Here is a 15,496-nt window from a genome sequence, read left to right as displayed (position 1 = left end):
AAGATTCACAAATCAATAGATATATGGATAAGAGATTTGAATTATTAACATTACAGCTGAAAATAATTGACTAGCCAGTAAACTAATGAAAAGGTGCTTAATGTCTTTAGTCATCAGGGAAACACAAATGAAAAAAAAAGTAAATTGTATCAGAATGATGAGGATAAAAATGACAATAGGAAGTTGGTTCTCTATGTGTTTGTGCTACATATAGAATCCAGACCCTTGTGCATGTTATATGAGTACATCCCCAGCCATACCAAGTTTTGGGGAAGACAGGAAGCATTAGAACTCACAGATACTGCTAGAATTTACATTGGTAGAAAAGTTTTGGGTACCTGGGAGGTAGTGGTGCTTGCTTTTAATTCCAGCACTCTAGAGGCAAAGGCAGTTGGATCTCTGTGCGTTTGAGGCCAGCATGGTCTACAAGAGTAAGTTCTAGGACAGCCAAGACTACACAGAGAGATCCTGTATCAAACAAACAAACAAACAAACAAACAAACAAACAAACAAACAAACAAAAGCATCTTCCATCTCATTCGTCCAGTACTCTCTTCTAGCCCTTCAATATAGTTCTTGGCCATCCCAGTTCATCCCTCTCTAGTTCTTACCCATCTACTTCTTCCATTCTCTTTTCTTTCCCCCTTCTCGTCCTTCCAAATCTCTTTTTGTTGTTGTTGTTTCAAGATAAGTTTTCTTTGTGTGGCCCTGGCTGTCCTGGAACTTGCTCTGTAGACTAGGTGGCCGTTAACTCAGAGATCCACCTGCCTCTGCCTCCCTGGTGCTGGGATTAAAGGCATGTGTCACCACACCTGGTAACTCATGCTCTTTGAATACAGAACTTTTCATGGTGTGTTATCCTTCCATTAAAGGGGGAACAGCTGGGGTGATGGCCCAGCAGCTAAACCACTTGCCATGTAAATGTGAGGACCAGAGTTTGGATCTCCAGCACCCACATGAATATTAGATGGGTGTGGTGCTGCTCATAATTCTCCAGCTCAGAGGGCAGGCTGGATATCCTTAAAGCGTCTAAGCTAATCAGACTAGCTATATTACTGAGCTCTGGGTTTGATTGACAGACTCTGTTTTAATGAATAAGGTGAAGAGCTATTGGGGAAAGATGCCCATTGGCCTTGGGCCTCCACCTGAACATGCATCTGCACATATGTGCTCATACATACACAACACAACACAGACAAACAGATTAAAAGAAAAAAAAAGATTTCTCCTCATTGTAGCCTCAGTTAGTGTCTTTTGAGAACTGAGCTGAGCTCTCCACCCTTCACAAGCTGTGTTTGAGTAGCTTAGGGTCCATTGCATCTCCCACATGGACCAGACCTTTAGGCACCCAGTTTAGGTGCCATTTCTGGTCAAAGCAATGCCCAGCCCACAGATTCCTACTGTCCCTTCTGCTTCTCCAGCCCATCCAAACACTGCCCTTTATTGGCAGGGAATGTGCTTTCTGTTCCTCGATCCTTCTCCCTCCTAGCCACATCCCACATCTATTCTTCCAAGCAGCTGGAGAGGTGTGGTCAGGCTTCCCTTCCTGAGAGGAATCTTTTAGTTCACCACAATCGACCTTTATGGCTTAAATTCTATGTTGTGAGATCATCCATCATCAGGGTGTTTGCTGAAGGGGTTTTGGAGTCCTGCCCCTCCCCCAGAATGTTTGGGAACATGACCCAGTATTTATATAACTGTTGGCTAGGACTTCTGCATCTCTTACAGACATGTGCAGGGCCCGTTGGACAGTCCTGCCAACGTGGGTGTGGGCTTCTTGGAGCTTACATTGTTTATCTAGGAGCCAGCCCTAGGACAGAGGACAGAACAGCCAGCTCTTCCCACAAGGTCTGTGTGTACATCCTGGCAGGGCAAAGCAAATGGCAGATGATGTCTGACGTTCCTGTTTCAGCTTCCCGGGAACCCTCTGCTTTTCACTGAATTATGTTGTCTCCTGAGAACAATGACTTCCTGCCTGTAGCACTCCAGTGAAAAGTCATGGCTGGAAACCAGTATCATTAACTCTGGACGTGCTGTGAGTAGGCTGTGTCCCTCCACCAGAAGCCTGTGAGCTTAGCAATCTGATAGAGCCAGTGGCTAAGGAGGGACACTGCCTGGAAGATCACCGAGATTCCCTCTACCCCATAGGTTTCCTTTGAAATGCTCCTGCCTCACTTTCATGAGCAACGGTTGAGGCCCTACGCTGAGCTGAGGGAGCTCTGTCTGCTGCATGTATTGTGTGTGAAGGCTGGAGGGTGGTAACATGTTTTTCTCTATAGCTCTGCCCCTTTAAATTTTTATTTACGTTTAAAAATGTATATGAATGTTTTGTTTGCATGAATGTATGTCCACTACATTTGTGTCTGGTGCCTGCAGAGGTCAGAACAGGGCACCAGATGCCCTGGAAGTGGAGTTACAGATAATTGTGAGCCACTTCGTAGGTGTTGGGAACCAAACCTGAGCCTTCTTCCAGAGCAGTCAGTGCTCCTAACCGCTGAGCCACCTCCCCAGCCCCTCTATTTAAGGAAAAGATTTTTTTTATTTTTAATCTTGTGTGTATGCGTAGGTATTGTGAGTTTGTGCAGTGCCTGAAAAGGCCAGAAGAGGGCACTGAATCCCCTGGAGCTGGAGGAGCTATTGCCGGGTTGTAAGCCTCCTGATGTGGGTGCTGGAATAGGACTGGGATCCTCCCCAAGAATGCAGGTGCTCTTCACGTTTTAACCGCTGAGCCATCTCTCCACCTTCCATTTTTCTAATTACATTTTATTATTTTGTGTATGTGAGCATACACCGGAACATAGCACAGCACACATGCGGAGGACAGCTTGCAGGAGTTGGTTCTCTGCCATGTGGGCCCTAGGGATCAAACTCAAGTACATGTCTCCACACCCGGCTTTTTACACGGGTACTGGGAATGCAAACTCAGTCTTCTATGCTGAGGTGGCAAGAACTTTACTGAGTCTTTTCTCCAGCCCCTGCCTTCAGCAGCCTGTTATGATTCTGGGTGTGTGGATCTGTGTGAGGAATAGGGACCTCAGTCAGGTAAGAAAGACCTGAAGAACCAGACTCTGAGGGCCCTCACTCCCTGCTCCCCCCACTTTGAGTGAGAGCCACCATGTTGACCTGAAAGAGAATGAGGTTTTTGTCAATCTCCAGCCTCTAATAATGCAGGAACGCACCCTTAACCCCAGTCTGGTTAACATAGTCCTTCAGAATACAAAAATGAGAAGATCTCTGAGAAGAGATCATGATCAGAGAATCATGGTGGACCAAAAATAACAAGAGAAATAATGCTAATCAAGGCCAGCATGCTCAGGGAGAGCGAGCTGGGAGAAGGGCCTGCTCCACTTGAGACTGACTATGCAGGAGCATGTGTGAGGCCCTGGGTTCAGTCCCCAGCATGAGAGGGAAGGAGATGGAGAAGGAAAGAGAAGGGAGGAACAGAGAAGAGCTGTAACTGTGCAGGACTAGATAACTTTATTTTTCATTTCTGGTGAGACAAGATCTCACTATGTAGCCCTGGCTGGCCTGGAACTATGTAAACTAGGCTGATTGTGGGTATCCATCTGCTTCTGCCTCCCAAGTGCTAGAATTAAAGGTGTGCACCACCATGGCCAGCAAAAAGATATAAATGAAACTCAAGAGATAGATACCTACAAGTGTGTCCCAGGGTCACTTGGTTGACTGGGCCATAGAAGGCTGGATAGGACCCTTAGGACTACAGAGGCCAGTCTTGTCAAGGCCCATCACTTCTTTGGACTGCAGATGTCAGTATAAGCTGAAGCAGTGAGGTCCTGAGGCCCATCTGCCCCACTCACACCGCCCCCCGCCCCCAGGATCATACAGGGAAGCCCGATTCCTGATGCCTGGAATTTATTTCTGAAGGAGAGCTGTAGCACATAGGAAAATACACATGGCTTTCGGTCTACTTTTTTTTTTTTTTTTTTTTTTCCCAGAGAAAATAGATTCTGTCATTGGCTTTCTGAGCACCATCATCCTGTTCCATGAGGTTCCAGGATGAATGGCCTGTCTCAAAGATCCCGCTTTCAAGGCAGCAGCCTAGCCAAGGCCTCTGGGGTTGAAAGTAGGGGTCCGGGGGACAGCAGTCCCTAACGGGGTAAGGGCTGCACATGAGCAACACTCACTGCAAAGCTAAGGCAAAGAACAGAGCTGGCGGGAGGTGCCTCCCCTCACCCTAAGGACATGGCTTACTGAGGCTCAAGACTCAGACCAGGCAGTGGGTAGGGATGGCGGTGGCCCAGCCTGGAGCAGCAGCAGGACTTTGGGTATGCACATGGGTATGGGGGATTGGGTGGCATGCTGAAGAGGCAGCCTATCAGCAAACAGAGGGTCTTCAGCTTGCACATTTCCTCTGCCCCAATATAGTTCCCAGACTGTGGTCCCCAATCCTACACTTGGCCCCTTACACTGACTCTACTTCAGGTAAGGGGCCCGGCTCCGGTCCCTTCTAGTTTTTTATCCCCTCATAATGTCTGTGCAAAACATTCTTAGAGCAAAGCCCCTGAGTTCCCTGCACCCTGACCAGGGCTGCAGAGAAGGGAGAAAAGAGAAGTGCTAGCTGGGGACCTCTCCCAGTTCTGGGAACTCCTTGTACATCTCCTGGACAATCATGCGATCCATCTGGCACTGGGGTGAGGCCTCTTCCTCGGCCAGGATGCGCCGCAGCGTAGCCTGCAGGTCTGACAGCCGATGGCGGTGCTGCAGGTAGGGTGTGGAGCGAACCACAGCATGCATCAGGGAGAGGTACTCCATGCGCAGCTGTGGGAAGAGCAGATGGGCTCAGAGACCCCCAGAGAAGTACTGCAATCACCCTCAGAGAGGGACTGGCCATTACTGCCCCATGGGCTCTAGGACAACAAACCAGCTTGTACTTCTTGAATACCAGAACTGCATCTCTAGGACCTAGAATGCAGTCAACACTAAATGGCTCTTAGAGCTGCTGAATAGTGAATAAATGAATCACTCCAGCCACAGAGTTCCAGAATATGGCTGCCCTGGAAAGTCCTGCCAGTCCTTTGGTGCTAGGTCCCCTAGATACCATGCATGTCAGTCAGAATCCTTGGCTTCTCGCTCTGTCTCTTGCCCCAGAAGATCTTAATTACACCCACAACTTCAACAGTAATCCACTCTCACACATACATCTCACGCACATCTGTCCTGTGAGTGCCCAACAAGAATATCCAGTTGCTTGCTTGTCATCTCCTGCATATCTCAGACGCCTCAAATCCACACGCCTTCCACCAAACCCATCATCTTCCCCCAACATCCCCAGGGTGAAAGGCTTCCCATGTTCTTTACTCTAGGACAGAAACATTGCTTTGATCCAAAAGTTCAGGCCCGAATGCATGTGTCCCGATTCCCCTGTATCCAATCCTGACTTTCTCTGCTGTGTCTGTTCTCCTTGTCCTGCTGTCCATTTTCTCTCTCAAACCTTAGGTGATCTCGTGCTTTCTAAACCCCCTTGTCTTCTGCTCTCAGCACCCACAATCCACCTGTCTTCACTAGAAAGAACAGCAGAGCCCACCACTGCCTGTCCCCTGCCTCATCTGCTCATCTCTTGCAGTGGTCCATTCTCTCCAACACGTGGCCCATTTCTCTATGCTTACTGGAGAATCCCCCCTAGGTCAGGGCACGTACCAGCACCTCCACTTTTAAAGACCCTCCCCGATCCCATAGTGGTCTCCTTTAAGCACCTGTCTCCACTTTTTTTCTGTTTCCCTGTACAGAAAATTGGTGACCTTCACTGACTGCTTCCAAGTTCTTCCTCATTTCCACTCCCCCAGTAAATTAATAATTTCTCACACTTTCCGTTCAGACTCGACCCTCCACTGCACTGGCTCTGCGTGCCAGTCACCATTGGTGTCCACACGGCAGATGCAAAGGCTAACTCTCCGCTCCATCTTCTCCCCACTCCAAACACATGGTCTGTGGATTGCTCTCACTCACCAGGTTTTGTTCCTGGGTTTCTCCTTCATTGAACCCTGCTGTGTCACAGCTAAGGTCCAAGTTTCCTGCTGACTCCATCTATCTAATATCCTAGGTGACCACACCCTATCACAGGCTCTCTGTTGTATTTCTGAACAGACTACTCCAGTATGTCTCTAGTCCCAACTCATCCACTGCCTCCCTGATGCTCTGGCACCTGAGTATCTTGCAGTTATCTCCTAAACAGGTTATTTATCGTTTTCAGTTTTGGGGACTGAAGCCAGGGACTCATGTATGCAAAGCAAACTCTATCACCTGAACTATCCCCAGTCCTTGTCTTCAGTCTTAACCCACTCAAAACACAACTCTCGCCATCAATCACCGGCACTCCATCCACCCAGCTGCTCAACACCAATCCAGGAGCAAGCCCTGCAGGCCCACCTCCAGCACAGCCCAAACCAGTCCTGTTTCCCCACCCAATCCTGCCTCAGGCTTCCTGGCTCCCAATCAGCCCACACATAGGAAGGCAGTGAGTTACTTCTGGTTCTGAGAAGCAATCTCAAGCCACGGCTACAGCCTCAAAGGCTCTGTAAAAACCACTGCGTCATCTGCATCTTTCCACCCCGAATCTCTTCAGACATCCTGCTCCAGACTGCCACACAGAAGGCTGCCGTGGGTTCTGACACAGCTGTCCTGGCTTCCGAGTGGCCTTCCACACTCCCTGCCCCCTCACCTCCACTAATGTCACAGTCACTCCACTTTGGTTACGATGTCACTCAGCTCCCATCCATCCCCACTGCAGCAACCTCCGGGCACCTTGTCTCCAGGTGACAGGTCCGCAATCTGCCGCACAGTGATGTCAATAAGTGCCATCATGTCTGTGTGGTAGAAGATGGAAGCAGTGGCAGGGCTGCTGAAGACATCCTGCAGGAACTTGAGGACAGAGTGTGGTGGCTGCGGCTCATGTTTGAAGATACGCACAGGATCATCTAGAAGGCAAGGTCACAGGAGTCAAGGGGGTCCGTGTTGGGGTCCCAGAGTCATCCCGGAGGATTAGAGAAGTCAAAGCAGGGGAGGTGATGGAGTCACAGGGCATCGGAGTGACACCCATGCAGACTTCTAGGCTCTCACCCCCTCTGTTCAGAAGCAAAAGCAGCTTCTCGGAGAAGATCTTAACATTGGTGTGTTTGCTCAAGGCAGCCATGATGACGTTCTGGTCAGGAGCTGAGGAAAGACATGGATGAACATAGGTGAATGTGTAGTACAGAGCCCACAAAGCCCCACCTGGGTCAGCCGCCCTCCCGACGGGCTCACCCCACCTGTCAGGTGCAGATTCAGAGCCAGAAGCAGATTCATGCAGAGGTCTGGCAGCTGCTCTGCGGTGTCCAGTGGAAGGCCGTCCTCAACGATGCTTAGCAGAAACTGGGCAAAGGGTGTGCCCAGGTGTTCTGAAAGAGGAACATAAAGAATCTACAGACTCAACTCTTCCTCGCCACACAATCCAGCCTCCTTGACTTTCTGTGAGCCTTGGGAACACCCTCTCCTTGTCAGGCTGTAGTCAGCAGGTCTCCAGGCCCTTGGGCTCTGCATGGGTCCTACCTCTGGGGCCTGTCTCCAACTCACTGGCAATCTGCATACTCACCATAGTGTGCATAGGGCACTGCCTCTCCCATGGAGAAGACCATGGCCAGGACGAGAGCCGAGTAGCAGAGCTTCTGGTGGTCTAGGAGGGTAAGGTAGGCAGTCAGCAATCCCCAGGGTGCCAGGCATCCCCGGCAGATGGTGGGAACACTCTCCGAGGGGCAGGGAGCGGCCCCCACCCCACCTCACCCTGTGTGTCGGTCTGCATGTCTCGTGCCAATTCCACAGGCAGCACGGATGATACAAGTGTGGAGATGATCGCTGCATCTAGGCTGCACATGGCACCGAAGCATTTGAGGAGCAGCAGCCGCAGCGACGCTCGGTGTTCCTGAAGGAAGAACCCACGTGCTCAGTGCCCTGACTCCTGCCCACATTCCTCTGTGCCCACTCCCTGGTCTCATACGTACCATTTGGTAATAGGCCACCAAGGCCAGGACAGACTCAAACTCATTCCTTTTGCACATTTTTTTGCAAACTTCAGGGTCTGCATCAGTCTGTAGAGAAGAGAAAGAGTAAGAGTCACTCAGTGTGAGATGAACATGTGTGGGCAGAAGATACCTGAACATTAAAGATGGATGGTCCCTACCCCATACCAGGATATGCAATAGTTCTTCCAAATAGCAGCGGATGACATCCTCGTCCTCATACAGCGCCCAGCTGCGCTGCTGGGCGTCGTCCTTTCTTCGAGCTAGGTCTGCAAAGATCACCTCGAGTCTCTGCTGGTCGTGGCAGATCTGTCCTGAAGGTAGGGCTGTGCTCAGGTCCTGGGGGAACAGGGTAAAGCGTGGCTCAGTAAGATCCCTGCACATCACCAGCTCCAGGAAGCCTCCAAGGCCTGGGCCCCTAAGGCTATCTCTGAGCTGAGGTCCCACAAAATCCACACTGGGCAGGGCAACTCCAGTCTCGACCTCCTGGTACAAGAGTCCTGCTTAAGACACAGCTGTGGGAATCTCTAACGTCCTCTCACCCTAGACCTGGATGAGTAGCTCCCATGAGGCAGGCATTGACTCTGTCCCTCCCTGAGTGTGACTCAGAGTCCTCATTTCCGTTCTACACGGGACGCCAGCTGCTATGCCCAGGCATACATATCACTGGCCTACTGCCCTCTACTCACTCCAACCAAAACTACAGGTGGAGCCTAAGGAAATACCTTTGGTTCATCCAAACCCCATCAGGTAGTCAGCACTCACCACCCCAATTCCTTCTCCTGACCAGTAACCTCCAAGACAGGGTTTCTCTGTGTAGCCCTGGCTGTCCTGGAACTCACTCTGTAGACCAAGCTGGCATCAAACTCAAGAGATCCGCCTGTCTCTGCCTCTTGAGTGCTGGGATTAAAGGCGTGTGACACCACACCCAGCACCAGTGTCCTAATTTTGACAAGGGACCATAGCTATCTTGAAATGCCCGCATCTCACTCACTACCATCCAAGTTAGCAGCTAGCTCACCAAGCACCCTTTCCCGTACACTTCCAAAGCTGGCAAGGTATTGCTCTCACCTACGTCCTGTGTCGATTCTTTCCCTGAACTCAGAATCCAGAGGCAGAGGAGCCCCAGCAGATAGTGGGGAAACCCCTCCCAGTGGCGGGGAGCTTGCCCTGTTCCCACTCATCCTGGTCTGACCACCTGCCTCAGGCCCACCTGCTCCCACACCACCTGCGATCCAGCCATGCCGGCCATCGTCTTCCAATTCCTCCTTCCTGTGAGCCATGCTCTGTCCTGCCCCTTGGTCCTTGTCCGGGCCGAGTCTCTGTCTAGAATGTTCTTCCTTTCTCTGTCATGGGTCAACTCAAATGACCCAGCGCAACAAAAGCCAAGAACCAGGCTTGGTGTTGAACAAATACCTGTCACCGACAGCCTGAACGAACGCGTGCGGGCAGGAGCGGGGTGGGACTAGCAGGCTGGCTGAGGGTGGGAGGCTCCGTGGCCATGCTGCCCGCCCTCACCTTGCCCTCCACCAGCGAGAGGAGGACCTGCTCCATGACGGGTGAGCTGGCTGGTACGGAGGCCTGTATGTGGCCCACCACGACACCGATGGCCACACGACATAATTCATGACTCAGGCCGGTGTTTCTCCGCACGAGCTCCATCAGCTCTGCCCCAATGGTCCTTGGCACGACTCTCTCAGCAGCTGGCTTCTCCTCTGTGGTCTCCAGGCTCAGTGCATCCAGCGCTTCCAGGTCGTCAGGGGCAGAGTTTGTATCGGCTGCCACCTCCTCTACAGGGGGCTCAGGGGATGGTGCCTTGGAGGGAGAGGGCTGGACCTGGGACACAGTGGTGTGGGCACCTCGGCGAGGTACAGGTGGGGGTGTGGGTGAGCAGCTGGGACCCAGCTCAGAGGGGCTGGAAGCAGTACAGAGTGTGTCCATGGAGGTGCTGCTGACTGATGAGCCACTGGACATAGAACTACCCCCAGAGGGTATTGAGGTGCGGCCACCTGTGAGTAGAAAGCAAATGCTATGCTGGGGCAACCCATTGGGGGGCCCCATGCTTCCTTGCTCAAAGACCCTGACCCTAGTACAGGACCCCCCTCTGCTAGGCCCTATCTCCTCACCAAGCCTAGAGCCCCCAACTGCCTGAACACGGGGACAGTAGATTCTCCCCCAGTTCAGAACTGCCATCTGTCTACCGTGAGCAGAGCAGCCCCTCCAAGCAGAGCAGACTCCCGCCCCAGTTATCCCAGCCTGGCCCTCTCACCGCTCCCTGAGATCACCAGGGCCTCGCGATCTCGGCGCTTCACTGGTGGGGGGGGGGTGGCAGGTGCTGCTCGGCGAGGCTGTGGTGGGACCTGAGAACACAAGTGGGATTGGGGGAGGACAGGCTGCTGGCTGCCCCTGTGGCCCAAGTAGACCCCTTGAGTCTCCGGATAAAGCCTTAGTCCCACACCCTCCTTCTAAAAAGATACCCTCACTCCATACCTGGTAGAGGGCTCCATCCGTCCCAAGATGCTCAGAACTGGGCAGGCTGTGCTGCCGTTCAAACCCAGCTCGACACACCCCATTGGGCTGCCTAGATACAGCAGCATCCAAATGGTGGTCACTGGTGGATGAGGTCATAACTGAAGCACTGGAGGCTGAGGGACCCCTTCGAGACAATGTTTCTTTCCGGTGATAGATCAGCTTCCTGACAGAGACACAGACATACCATGGCGGGGAGGCTCCTCCCTACTCCCAAAGTCCTCACTTGGTACCTGTGGGATGCTGGGCCCTCACAGTACAGGCCCCTCACACTTCCATCTTTCTATTCCATCCCGTGGTACCTCATACTAACCCTAGTACTGCCCCTACAGTATCTCTGGCCCTATGAAGGAGCCCATCCACCGCCACATTCAAGGGAAGTGGTACCTGCCCCTCCCAGACACTCACTGCAGGACTCCACGCTGCTCCAGGCTGTACTTGCCACCTTCCCGCATGGCTGTGTTGTGCACAGCCTCAATGGCCCGGTCAATTGCTTGGAGGACATCTTGCTCCATGCCCTAAAGGTAGGTGGGCAGTTAGACCTGGGGGCCAAGTGGGGTCGATCAGCCCAGCCCCAGCCCAGGCTGGAACTAGGTAGAGGACTCACTATAGCTGAAGCCTAGAATTCTGGATACTAGCAGACAGTCAAAATGGAATCTGGAATGAAGTACTCAAACAGCATCACTCAGGAAGCAGGGGCACGGGGGGGGGGGTGGGGGTGGGGTGGGGGGTGGGTCTCTGTGATGGTTCTTTACATTCAGGGACCCCTCAGGATTTTAGCTCATATAGAAAACGCTTGGCAAAGGCATTTCTGAAAACTATAGGTCTGGAGTGAAACCACAGAAATCTCAGATTGGGACCAGGCATGTACACCTAGCCTACCCTTGGGCTTGGCTCGGAGCCCAGAGTGAAATGCCAAAAGGAAGACTCCAGTGTCTAGAATCCTTAATCAGTCACTCTGGATGCTACTGATCCTTCACAAAACCAAGGTCAAACTCCAAAACAGCTTCATCCCCACAAAGCCCTTCCAGACAACTGGGAGGTAAGAATGGGTCAAAATGACCTTCCCTTTCGTCCTCCTAAGCTGTTCTAATAGCTTTTCAGAACCCCTCTGGGAAGCCCCTTTGTGCTTGTGGTAACTAAGGGACCTGGACGACGGGCCTGGTTCCTGGCCTATGCTGTCATCCTCTGTAACCCAGGATCCGTTCGACTCCACTGTCTGGCGTGGAGGGAGGTGTGTGTTAGCTGTGGGGCTGCCCAGGATGCATGGCCCCCCAGGCTCCGTAGGAACCCCAGAGCCGAAGTGAACACACTCCAGGGTGGAGTTCAGGTGTTTTGGTGGGCTGGGTGGCGGCCGAAGCTGGACAGGAACTCCCAGTAATCCTTCCAAATGCTGAGACTGTGGGCGTAAGCCATCATGCTTAGTTCCAGAGTGAGTTTATGAAGCTTCTCTGATGGGGTCAGATGGATACAGGGGTCAGCAAAGTCCTTCATATGGCATAAGGGGTACAGTGGTGGAGGGCGGACAGAAAGAGTAAAACGCGTGTATACACAGATAATATGACAGATGTGGAGAGAGAAGGCCCCAGACACAGGCAGTGAGAGACAGAGCAGGAAGACTCAGCTCCACAGCAGAATGGGAAAGGCTAAGGAAGAAAGATAAACGCCAGTAGAGTAAAAATGAGACAGAGATGAGCAGAGACCATTCCGTCCCAAATTCCCAGCCACTGGCCTGACTGAAGCAGGGGATCCACAGGCTCTGAGGAAGGGGGAGGACTTCCCCTAGAAGTCTCCAATGAGACCCCAGTGCTCAAAAGGCTGAGCTGGGTGTGACATATTTTAGATCCAACTGACCTTGTGTCTCTCACCTCTAGATAAGTGGAGACTAAGGGTTCATGAGGAAGCCCCTAGAACCTCCCCTTTGGTAAGACCAGACAACATTTCCAACTTTAGCACATTATTCCTGTCCTTAACTGGGCCTGGACAGGATGTTTCCATAGCTAGGGACCAGGGCAGGAGGAGTCTGGCACAAGCCAGGCTGCTTGGGGCTCTCCTTCTTCCCACAGTCAGGACAGATTCACTGGAGAACTGCAGCAGGACTACTCCTGAGGAAACAGGAACTGGAGCCACAGCCTCCGCTGGAAGGAAACCAGGCCATCTTCAGAACAGGGGAAGCCATGCAGGAGGCCTCCCTTCCTCACAGCTCCCATTCCAGGATGGAGCTCCCCAGATTTCAGAGGAAAGAAAAGCCAAGAAGTCAAGACTGGAGGCTTGGAGGAAGTAGAGGCAGTACCAGGGAGCATTGTCAGCAGGGGACAGGGGCCTTGGTTCCAAAAGGGTTCGGGGAATAGTCCTTGGGTAGAGACTGAAAGATGGCTGAGTTCAGAATACAGAGATATTACAGGAATTGAGTGTCGAATAAGGGATGGGAATGCCTATGACTTGGGGGTCCAAGTGTGTGGGTCGGGGTTGGGGCTGAGAACCTGGAGGGTGGTTGGGGAAACAGGTGGTGTATGAGATGATACAGTGTCAGTGGAGGGCATGGTGGTCTTTATGGTAAAGGTGGAGGCTCCAAATGGTGCGGGGAGGGAGCAAGAGTGTGGAATCCTAGGGACTTAGTAAAGAGGAATAATAAGGACTTGGGATCTTAGGGACTTGGGTAATGGACTGGAGTCTCTGGGTCCAGCTAAGGAATTCTATTTATATGAAGGCTCTGATTCTGGACACAGGGGAGCCTGGAGCGCCAGTCCCAGGATTCAGCTTTTTATAGGCCTGCGATTAGATGTCATAGGCCTAGTCTTTGATGGGTACTGATGGCCCCTGGGGTCTCAGTCCTTAAGGCTCTTGGGACTTAAGGTCAGATTCTCCAACTCCCTGTCTGGTAGAAGTCCTGAAGAAGCTAGCTGAGCTTCCTGGATCGGTTCTGCGTACCGGTGAAGGGGTTCGGTCGAGAGGCCTGGCAGGGAGGGACACACTCACCTGCAGACGATGCAGGTAGGCAGGCGGCACGTACCCCGTCTCGCCACTGCGCGCCCGTGCGGCTAACCACCAGTGCGTGCTGCTGCGCTCCAACACCAGGAAGGTCTCGCCCGCAGCGAACGCCATGGCGTTGGGCTCCGCCGAGCGGAACGCATACAGCGCGCGGTACATGGGGCCTGACCGGGCCGCGCCGGTACTCGGTACGAGACGGAGGTTGCGGTGCCGGGAAGCCAGGCCCGGAGAGCCGCGCCGCGCTGCGCTCGCCCCGCCCCGCCCCGTGACACGCCACGCGTGCGCATGCGCGACTGCCGGAGCCCCGCCCCGGGAGCGAGTCGGCTCCAGCACTGAAGCGCCGCGCCCCCTGGCGGCCCTGAGAGGTTCGGCAGGGCGGGGTGGTGCTCCAGAGTCTCTTAGGCCCTCAGACCTCAGACTCAAGTCAGGTAATTCCTGGTCCTAGCTCGCTCTTGCTGGCCTTCCTCCTCCTTTCCCTTCTCCGGTGAGAGCATTGCTTTTCTTCCCACCTCCTGAGGAAGGCGCACAGGGCTTGCAGCCGGTGCGTCCCCGGAGATGGGGATGTGGCGCTTTGCTTTGAAGAATACTGATCAGACATCTGGAAGTCCTTCGCGGGAAGACGTCTTCTTAGCGAGTCTAGGCCTCACAGTGCCTTAGCACCAAGTTTCTTCTCTGTCACTGAGGTGGTGGGCAAGTGTGTACTTTCCGAAATGCATCTTTGCTTCCCAGCACACCCGCACTCTTCAGCCACTGGCTTCCGTCCTTTCTATCCTGAGTCTTTGCTCCTGTTCTCTCTGCTTGAGCGCTCCCTTCTGGACCATGCTCCAACTTCTGTCACTGTTTTGTCGTCACAAAGGACTCAGTCTATGACCTTGAGGTCATATTCACTTCTCTCTCTCTCTCTCTCTTTCTCTCTCTCCCCTCTCTCTGTGTGTGTGTGTGTGTGTGTGTGTATCTCCCATTTTTTAAAGGCAGTAGTTATGTAACCCTGTCCTCCTGCCCCAACCTCACAAATGGCCCTTCTGGAAAAAGAAGGGGTGAGGAGCAGAAGGCTAATAGGGGAGGGATTGAATTCATGGGGTTTGGAGAACATGCAGGAGGCAGAGGCTGGAGAAAGATCAGCCTGGGCTTCATAGTAAGACCCTGTTTCAAAGAAAAAAAGAAAAATCATCCTTGATCTTCAGCCCAGACCTCTCAGTCTTTGAAATCCTTGCCATGCCAGAGTCCCAGGTGAAGAAGACATCAAGGGTCTCCACTGAAAGCCTGACCCTAGGGGGCACCGGATGTATACACCATCAAACTTAAAGCTTTTTGTTTTTAATTTTATTTCTGTAACTATGTAGACCAGGCTGGCCTCGAATTCACGGTGATCCACCCGCCTTTGCCTCCCAAGTATTGGGACTAAGGGTATGTGCCACGACACCAGGCCTTTTTTGGTTTTTTGTTTTGGTTTTTAGACAGGGTCTCACTATGCAACCTGAAACTAAGAGCAATCCCACTGCCTCTGCCACACCTAGCCTTCACTAATCTGTTTTTAGATATAGTAGAGGTAGGCCCAGGGGGACTTAAAAGCCGTCAGAAAGTTCAGCTGAGACAAGCATTTGACATCCAGATCCTGGCTTCTCCGTACCAAATGTTTCTGCCGATTTTTGACCCCCCTTTCTCCCTCCCCGCTTCCAGAAGCTCTCCAGGCACAAGGTAGGAGCTCTTTGGGGCAGTGCTGGCAAGTCTTTGTGAAGACAAGACTGGAATGACCATGGGGCTGCTGAGGAGGAGCCGTGGCAGGTGTTCAAGCCAAAACCACCCTGTCCAAAACTACATGTCCTCCACCTGGGCTCATGGCTCCCAATAGACCAGAGACCAGTGGCTACTTGAGACCCCAGCATGGGGTCCAGGGTATCTGAGATTACTATGTCCAGCCAATTAATTACTTGCTGCCAACACAGAAATCAAGGACCCAAGTA

General features: G+C 52.4%; 1 protein-coding gene across 3 annotated transcripts; it reads right to left on the bottom strand.

The window, feature by feature from the left end:
• Positions 1–3,454: 3,454 nt before the first annotated feature.
• Nckipsd (NCK interacting protein with SH3 domain) lies at positions 3,455–13,805 on the bottom strand. Of its 3 annotated transcripts, none has more exons than XM_052721349.1 (13): positions 13,521–13,804; positions 10,950–11,059; positions 10,503–10,707; positions 10,282–10,372; positions 9,531–10,021; positions 8,181–8,351; positions 7,995–8,081; positions 7,777–7,915; positions 7,589–7,669; positions 7,266–7,394; positions 7,078–7,170; positions 6,763–6,935; positions 3,455–4,779 (listed from the first exon to the last, which is right to left on the bottom strand). In XM_052721349.1, exons 1-13 carry the CDS (start codon positions 13,689–13,691, stop codon positions 4,576–4,578), a joined length of 2,145 nt encoding a protein of 714 aa, XP_052577309.1. In that variant the 5' UTR covers positions 13,692–13,804; the 3' UTR covers positions 3,455–4,575. The 3 variants fall into 3 exon arrangements, with proteins under 3 accessions (XP_052577309.1, XP_052577326.1, XP_052577317.1); XM_052721366.1 differs by having other exon boundaries at positions 10,950–11,083; positions 13,521–13,634; XM_052721357.1 differs by having other exon boundaries at positions 4,667–4,779; positions 6,680–6,935; positions 13,521–13,805.
• Between the last annotated feature and the right edge of the window lie 1,691 nt (positions 13,806–15,496).

This window comes from Peromyscus californicus, unplaced genomic scaffold, assembly GCF_007827085.1.
Source record: "Peromyscus californicus insignis strain IS unplaced genomic scaffold, ASM782708v3 Scaffold_11__1_contigs__length_118956290, whole genome shotgun sequence".
NCBI classification, from domain to species: domain Eukaryota; kingdom Metazoa; phylum Chordata; class Mammalia; order Rodentia; family Cricetidae; genus Peromyscus; species Peromyscus californicus.
The sequence above is the reverse complement of the archived record's forward strand: the minus strand, read 5'-3'. Positions and strand labels throughout refer to the sequence as shown.

Excerpts from the sequence above, each read along its gene's own strand:
- Nckipsd (XM_052721349.1), bottom strand. The coding sequence starts at position 13,691 with ATGTACCGCGCGCTGTATGCGTTCCGCTCGGCGGAGCCCAACGCCATG. Across the intron at positions 8,352-9,530 it reads TCTCGCTGGTGGAGGGCAAG|GACCTGAGCACAGCCCTACC; the intron begins GTGAGGGCGGGC and ends CTGTTCCCCCAG. Across the intron at positions 7,916-7,994 it reads TGGTGGCCTATTACCAAATG|GAACACCGAGCGTCGCTGCG; the intron begins GTACGTATGAGA and ends TTCTTCCTTCAG.